General features: G+C 40.0%; 1 protein-coding gene across 1 annotated transcript; it reads left to right on the forward strand.

The window, feature by feature from the left end:
• Positions 1–501: 501 nt before the first annotated feature.
• kpna7 (karyopherin alpha 7 (importin alpha 8)) lies at positions 502–6,846 on the forward strand. The gene is made up of 12 exons (XM_047366335.1): positions 502–662; positions 740–877; positions 949–1,031; positions 2,898–3,066; positions 3,165–3,264; positions 3,356–3,438; positions 4,924–5,010; positions 5,096–5,272; positions 5,409–5,642; positions 6,162–6,344; positions 6,476–6,622; positions 6,706–6,846. Exons 1-12 carry the CDS (start codon positions 597–599, stop codon positions 6,790–6,792), a joined length of 1,554 nt encoding a protein of 517 aa, XP_047222291.1. The 5' UTR covers positions 502–596; the 3' UTR covers positions 6,793–6,846.
• The last annotated feature ends 986 nt before the right edge of the window (positions 6,847–7,832 follow it).

The raw sequence follows: 7,832 nt of genomic DNA on the forward strand, positions 1-7,832 counted from the left end.
ACCAAAGCATCGGTCGAGAATTTCTAGGCAAGATTGACCTACCGATTTTATGAGTTTTGTACTATTCTGCAAGCCTGTTTAAACTGTTGATTTTAATTTAGACTGCCAGAAAAAAAAAATCTGACCAGAGCTTATTTTTTATGTAAAGCAATTTTTTGACAAATCTTTATTTAACACATTGAAACAGTTTGAAGTGTGTGAGAGGAAATGTGGTCCAGTTGGATTTGTACTCTGATTGCACTCAGAAAGATATTTAGCTGTAATATTAGTATTACATGTACATTTATTATTTTTAAGCATATTTGAATACATTGAACAGCATTTTTAGTAATTTTTCAAATTAATCATGTATTTACGATTAATGTATATATATATATGTGTGTGTGTGTGTGTGTATGTATGTATTTACACATACAAGTCGTTTTTAATGACCTATTTATTGAAATGTGCCTCTTTTGGCTTGCCATACAGATGCACGTGAATGATAGTAATCAAGTCCTAATTGGACTCACCTGTGGCGGCGGTGCTCATTATAACCTCTTGCCTCCAAGGTTACAGACTGACTAGCGTCCAACACTTCTGACGCAGCCGACAAAATGCCCACCAAGAACGTCGTGGACGAGCGCATCGCCAAGTTTAAAAACAAGGGGAAGGATCTGGCAGTAAGTTCATGGTGATTTCTCGAGGTGGGGATTTTTCTAACGCCGTTTTAAAATATCTAAACTGTAACCTGTTGTAGAAACTCCGAGAGAAACGGATCAGTGAGTGTGTGCAGCTGCGCAAAGCTCAGAAGAATGAGAGTTTCCTCAAGAGGAGGAACATCACACTCTCTTCTCTCCCCGACGAGGAGGCCCTTTCACCTGAAAACAACGACACGGTGAGTTCGCAGCACTGATTCCTTAACTACATCCTAAACCAGGAGGGTTTCTAACAGCTTTGATCATGCAGGTGAGTTTCAGGATCGAGGATATAATCAAAAACGTGAACAGCGACGACCGAGAAGCCCAGACCCGAGGATCTCAGGCAGCCAGGTGGGTCAACCGTGTTACCATTCACCAATTGAACCCTAACAGTGACCACTGGGCAGTGTTACCAGGTGAGAAATGTAGGATTATCGTACTAGAGACATAAAATTATCGTACACTCGTCATAACCAAAATCACAATTCTGTTGTGTTGAATAGCGTCTAATAGGTACTCGCAGCTTTGTGTCGTCAGAATGGATTTATCAACAGCTGCAGCCCTACAGTGCCGGGCTCTGCTTCTTCTCTTCTTTTTTTCTTTTCCTCAATCATGGGCGTTGTTCTGAGGCCAACGCATTCACGCTTAAGTCACATTTAGAAAAGCACAATTGGCTGGAATTTCCGGCATCTGTTTCCGAATTCGGACACTGATGCCTTCAGGGTTCACAAAATAAATCTCCGACAGACTTTGGCGATAGGCTGATGACAACTGATTACAACCACACATTCACAGAATAGTCAAATTATTGTACATTTGGCCTTTTTCAGGAATATTGATCGTACAGAGAGCAAAATTGTTGTACAAATACGATAATTATCGTACACCTGGCAACACTGTCACTGGGACACTTTCCCGCTTAAAGTGACCCTATTACCTCCTGTTAGAAGGGACCTGTTAAGCAGCAAATGTACAGCTTATTTAAAGTTAATGTGTTTAAGAGCAAGAAGAATGGGATTTTAAGTGAATTTAGCAAGGACAAAATTGAGGTGAACATAAGACTGTCAGGGCATTTTCAAGCAGCTCTTGCTGGGTATGGACGTTAAAACAATGCAATTGTGATCTAATTTATGAAGATTTCCATTGTCCTGTAACTTTTAGACATGTCTCTGCTCCAGCCCACTTCAGTCAAATGTATGGCTTATTACCAGGCCTCTACAGAACTTCACTGCATACTGTGGAGGTAATTCAGCTTTGTGATTCATGTGTGTTGGACCAGGGACGCATCTAAAAGTTGTAGGACACAGGCTGTTAAAGACTAGAATTGCCCACCCCTGCCCTACATGATGCCCAGCATCCCTATGGTGTACCCATGACTTTGAGTTTTTGCATCTATTACTAAACTCTGTATCAAGTTGAAGTTGGTGCATTGCACTTGAAACATAATGGCCTACCAAATATAAAATTCAAGCAGTCTTTTATTATTGTAAGCATGGTTATTTGGATTAGGTCCATGGTGAAACTCTAGTATGGGTCAGACACCATCTCAACAGTGGTGAACCGTAGACATGTGTAGCCATGGCTCATTGATTCATGTGGGGGCATGCTGGCTTACCTGTGGGGTCTGCTCCAACAGATGGGCTACTGTGGCCCTGCTTGCTGTTTAAAGTAATGGTGGTTCTGGCAGGTGTTTTGGTAAAGTGCATTTTAGTTTCTTGTGGGACAGGTGTGGTTTATTTAAGGGAAATGGTGAGTGGGAGATGTTTCATTCAATTTTCTGCTGGGAAACCTTGGGTCTTGCAATCCATCCAGGTCTTACTTTTCCATGGATCCCACCCCAAGCATTAATGATCAATTACACCTTTTTTAAAGATTATGTTCCTGATGAGTGGGCATGCACTGTCACAAAACCAAAGTTACTTTAGGAATGGTTTGAGATGGTTTTGAGCTCTAAATTCACCTGGTCTTAATATGACGATCTGTGGGATGTGCTAGGCAAGGGGTGTCAAACTCAGTCTTTTAAGTACTGCATCTTTTAGATGTCGTAGGTCCAACACACTAAAAGACCATTACAGGGCAGTTTGGGAACAGCACAATGTAGGTGGATGGTTATAATTATCTGCCTCATCAGCACACAAATATCCTCCAGGAAACTTGTAATGGCCATCCTGTCCCAGTCTCTACATGTTATGAGACTATCATTTGATCTTCTCTCAGGAAGCTGCTCTCCAAGAGCCATGACCCTCCCATAAAGAAGATAATTGATGCTGGCCTGCTGTCACGGTTTGTGTCCTTCCTGTCGATGGATGATGAGCCGACTCTGCAGTTTGAAGCAGCGTGGGCTCTTACAAACATTGCTTCTGGAACATCTTGGCACACACAGCAGGTGTCTATACCAGCAAATGATGCAACACAAGTCTAATTAATCATTTCTGATTATGATGGACCTATGAAACCATTGTAAGAAGAACTGTTCCTCCTCAGGTAGTGGAACATGGCGCTGTAACAGCTTTTATAAACTTGCTGGCCTCACCAATGTTGCACATCAGTGAACAGGCTGTCTGGGCTCTGGGAAACATTGCAGGTCAGAAATGTTTGCCATCATGCAGTGACTCCTGAAAGGAATTTAGGATAAAGTGCTGGCAACTAATTTTCTTTTAAACTCTTCTTTACAGGTGACGGTGCAGCTTATCGCGATGTCCTCATTGAGTGCAATGTCATCCCAGCTTTGTTGGCTCGCATCTCCCCAGACACACCAGTGAGTCACTCTTACTAGGACAATTACAGGAAGACATGAAGTTCATCTGCTTAGACTAGACTCAAATGCTATCAATCACAAATTGATGCAAGTTGATGTGCTACATGTTAAACAGTTGGTTAAAGCGCTTAATTTAGTTACATGAAAGATGTTTGTTGCTTACTGCTACCAGCATGTCTTGAGTAACTCAGGATTGCAATCACTGTTTTTATCTACATGCTTCTGAAAGCCTTGCCATGCTGACTTTAAGCCAATCGGTCAATACAGCCCTTATATTACGTACACCTTTTCATGCAAAGTCAGAGGATACTAGTTGGTCAAAGTTTAAATGAGATCCCGACAAATGTAACGTACTCCATGTTAAACTATCAACCCCAATAAAGTATATCTGATGTTCTCCAGAATGAACTAGAGATTAATTGGAATTGATTTCTTCATCAATGGGCATGGAGGTTCCTTTTAAGGGAGAATGCAGATTGTCAAAGTGCTTCTGTTGTATTTTAGTCCAAGAACTTCTAGTAAATGCTGGTTTAATGTCTGAAAACCTTAGTAGCTCTGTTGCTAATTTATTAAGGCATTTCAAGTTCAAACATTTAACAAAATGAATGCTGCTTTCAAACCTCAGTTATGGTACCAAACAATGATGCCAGTTATTCTTATCAGTGCTTGATTCTATAATGAACAATTGTTTCAAAACAAAGTAAAAATACCGCAACATCCATACATTCAATTTAGATCTCCAGATTTGTGTGTAATACATTAGGACCAATAGGTCAAAAGCCTTTGGAGGTCAAGGCTTTATTTTAAGTGGGATTGTGTGATTCTTAGCTGTGATAGGAAGTCATGTTGCAGCAAATTTGTAGGATCAGTTCATCAGTGGTGGAAGGGCTTATAAATCGGGTTGACCAGTTTTTGTTTTTTTAAAAAGCCTTTTTTTTTTTTCCCACAGGTGTTGGTGTAGAAAATATCCCTGCAGATTTATACCATTAAAACTAGACCGGCTCAACACTGGTTGTTTAAACAAGAAAAACACTGCACATCTAACTTTTATTTCAATTTAAGATCTTTCTCATTCATGTGTTGGGCTTTAATCTCAGGGGTCCAACACTTAATCTAGAAAGAACATTATCTGGAATTTCATTATGGGAGAATCACTTATGACTGATTACAAAACCCAACACTAGTTAATGAAAACAAAATTCACAGCTGTGTGAAAATACATTGAACCATTTGTAAAGGAATTTAATTTGATGTGTACTCATCAATCCACAGAAGACGGCCCTTTTATTGTTCTTTGTAACTAAATCTAACATTTGTGCTGTGAACTATTTTAGTAACTGTAAATCACTGTGGTGCAGCTAGAACTGCTTGAAGCTATCCATAATTTCTGTAACCTTCTGTTAACATTACTCTAAGATTCACATCTAAAGTTTGTACTACTTGGTGGCGGAACTTTAAACATCCAAAAACTTTGCATAATTGCAGGTTGGCTACTTGCGGAACCTAACTTGGACGTTGTCCAACTTGTGCCGAAACAAGAACCCATGTCCCCCATTGTCTGCAGTTCAGCAGGTGTTTAAAAACCACTGAAATGATATTGGCTTCCAGTTTAAAGTTTCTCTTAATGGGGAAAATTAACATGCTGTATTTTCTGCAGATGCTTCCTTCTCTGATCCAGTTGCTCCATCTTAGTGACAAGGACATCTTGTCTGATGCATGCTGGGCAATCTCTTACCTTTCAGATGGCAGTAATGATCGTATTGATGTAGTTGTAAGGACTGGCACGGTCCCAAGACTGGTGGAGCTGATGAACAATAAGGAGCTCTGCGTTATGGTAACCTGAACCCCTGATTTTAAGTCTTTATAGACTCCAAAGATTCTTCTATTGAGTCAGGGCTTAAGGAGCAATTATGTTTAACTTTGCTTAATAAATGTAGCTGACTGATTTCTGTGCTTCATTTGACTTCTAGACCCCAGCTCTACGCTCCATTGGGAACATAGTAAGTGGCTCCGACCTGCACACCCAGATGGCAATCGACGCTGGTGTTCTCGATGTCTTGCCAAAGTTGTTGAGGCACCCAAAACCCACCATGCAGAAGGAGGCAGCATGGGCTCTCTCAAACATTGCTGCAGGACCTTGTAAACAAATCCAGCAGCTCATCACTTGCGGCCTGCTTCCTCCTCTTGTAGAAGTGCTCAAAAATGTAAGTACCCTGCACTTTGTTTGCAGTTTTTGCCACTTCTATAGGTCTAATCATTGTGCTTTGTTAGCTTGGAGACACCAAAGTCAAGCTGGCTTGTTGGTACTGCACCATTTAAAGATCTGCAAAGTATAAAACCCAAAGTTTATATTCAGTCATTACAGTGCTCATAGACGTCCACCTTGGAAACTGAGGTCTCACTATCTGATCTGACGACAGAAGATTTCCTTAAGCTCAGTTTGTCGTTTGTGTAGCGATGCTGAGTCCTACTGGCAAATTACTGACACACTTGGTAAACAATGACTGGTAATGAACAGGATGCCCTAAATGGTTTACCAGAATCACAAGAATACAAACTCCAAACAAGAATACAGCTGATTAAACTATTATGTTGACATGGCCTATGTGCCACACTTGTGGTTTTTTAGCAGCACCACTTTTAAATTTTTTAAAGATTTAGCTTAAGCAAAACTGTTTTTTAAATTGGGAAATCCTCTCAAACTGATCATTTTGTATCTGAAGGGAGACTTCAAGACTCAGAAGGAAGCAGTTTGGGCAGTGACAAACTTCACCAGTGGGGGCACTGTAGAGCAGGTGGTCCATCTGGTGCAAAGTGGTGCCTTGGAAGCCATAATCAACCTACTGCTGGTCAAGGATGCCAAAGTCCTCCTGGTCATACTGGAAGCGGTAAACAACATGTTCATGGTGAGCAGCAACTCCCATTGCAGAAAGCATGTTTTATTTAAAACTAGCTTAAATCTCAACTGTAAACAAGGGAATCAGCTTTGTGATTTAGTTTTTTTTTTTGTTTTTGTTTTTTTTAACAATCACTTCAGGCTGCAGAGAAACTTGGAGAAACCGAAAAGCTTAGTCTGTTGATTGAAGAGCTGGGAGGACTGGAACGGATTGAGATGCTGCAGAACCATTCAAACGAGATGGTGTACCAGGCTGCACATAACCTCATTGAGAAGTACTTCAGTGATGTAGGTCTCTGCACATTAAACTGGGAAGTTCTGAAAGTCTTTTATGTAATATATATATATTAATTTTTTTTGTACATTTTTAGGGTGACCTTGAGGAAGTCCAAGTTGATGCAACACAGAATGGATTTGAGTTTCAGGTTCCTGATGTCAAGAAAACCTTTGAATTTTAAATTAAAACTATATTTCTGATTTTCTAAAAGGTAAATAAACTTGTATACAATGAGGATGGTGGTGCTGATTCTGTAAAAGATCTATAAACATGCTTCCTCTAAGTTAAGCTATTAATGGACAATATGAAAAAATGTGTGAGAGTGAATTGTCAGCTGCAGTGTGTATATATGAAAGTAGTTTGCCCCCTCACTATGAGTAACAGTTTAAAAGGAAAACCAGTGTGTTCAAGTGCCTCTCAATAAGAATTTTTCAGTAAAAGTGAAACTTTGAAATGACATTTAAAGAATCTGTTTGTTTTTGATTATGCTTTGCTGCCATGTAAAACTAAAAGTTTCTCAAAATTGGAGAACTGCTTGCAGCAAATTTGGAAAAGGATTTTTTTGTTTTTAAATGGGACCTCATTTCTGTGTTTACGCATGCTACCTGAACTCAGTATTTGTTTGAGGCTTATTTTGTATGAATTATTGCAACAATGCAGTGTGTTTGAGATCAGCCTGTAGTTCCAGATTTTCATAAAGCTTGTCGGCAGAGGGAGGGAGTAAATTAAAACTTCCCAGCAGTTTGTTGCACTGACATTGGACTTGATAAAACTGTGGATAAATGCCAGCAGATGACATGGGTCCCCAAAAATCGGCACAGACTGTAGAAACTTCATACTGGACGCAACTTTGACTCTGGGCATCTTCCTCTGGACTCTCGGACCGGTTTATTTCCAGATGAAGAGCAAAATTTAGGCTGCAGTTATCCTTGCTTGTTCTACCTTCTACCCAACTTTCCATTGACATGCTTGGATATTGCAATTTGAAGAGCCAGGTTCTCAAGTGATGATCTTCTGGCTTCCCTTCCTTGGGAGGATGTGACTGCTGGGAAAACTGCCAAGTCTGCACCCTCCCACATTGTTGTGGGCCATGGCACCCCAATACTTAAATCTTTAATTGGCCCTAAATACAATCAAAATTTCTGAAAGATTTTTTTTTTTTTTACCCTCACTAAAATGTGCAATGAATCTATAGAACTTTTTAGAAATGACTGAAGTTAA

Source organism: Girardinichthys multiradiatus, chromosome 5 (genome assembly GCF_021462225.1).
Source record: "Girardinichthys multiradiatus isolate DD_20200921_A chromosome 5, DD_fGirMul_XY1, whole genome shotgun sequence".
Lineage (NCBI taxonomy): Eukaryota > Metazoa > Chordata > Actinopteri > Cyprinodontiformes > Goodeidae > Girardinichthys > Girardinichthys multiradiatus.

Bases quoted from the DNA above. Each gene is read 5' to 3' on its own strand.
- kpna7 (XM_047366335.1), top strand. From the start codon at position 597: ATGCCCACCAAGAACGTCGTGGACGAGCGCATCGCCAAGTTTAAAAAC. The intron at 1,032-2,897 runs GTGGGTCAACCG...ATCTTCTCTCAG, and splicing joins CGAGGATCTCAGGCAGCCAG to GAAGCTGCTCTCCAAGAGCC. The intron at 5,011-5,095 runs GTGTTTAAAAAC...TATTTTCTGCAG, and splicing joins CATTGTCTGCAGTTCAGCAG to ATGCTTCCTTCTCTGATCCA.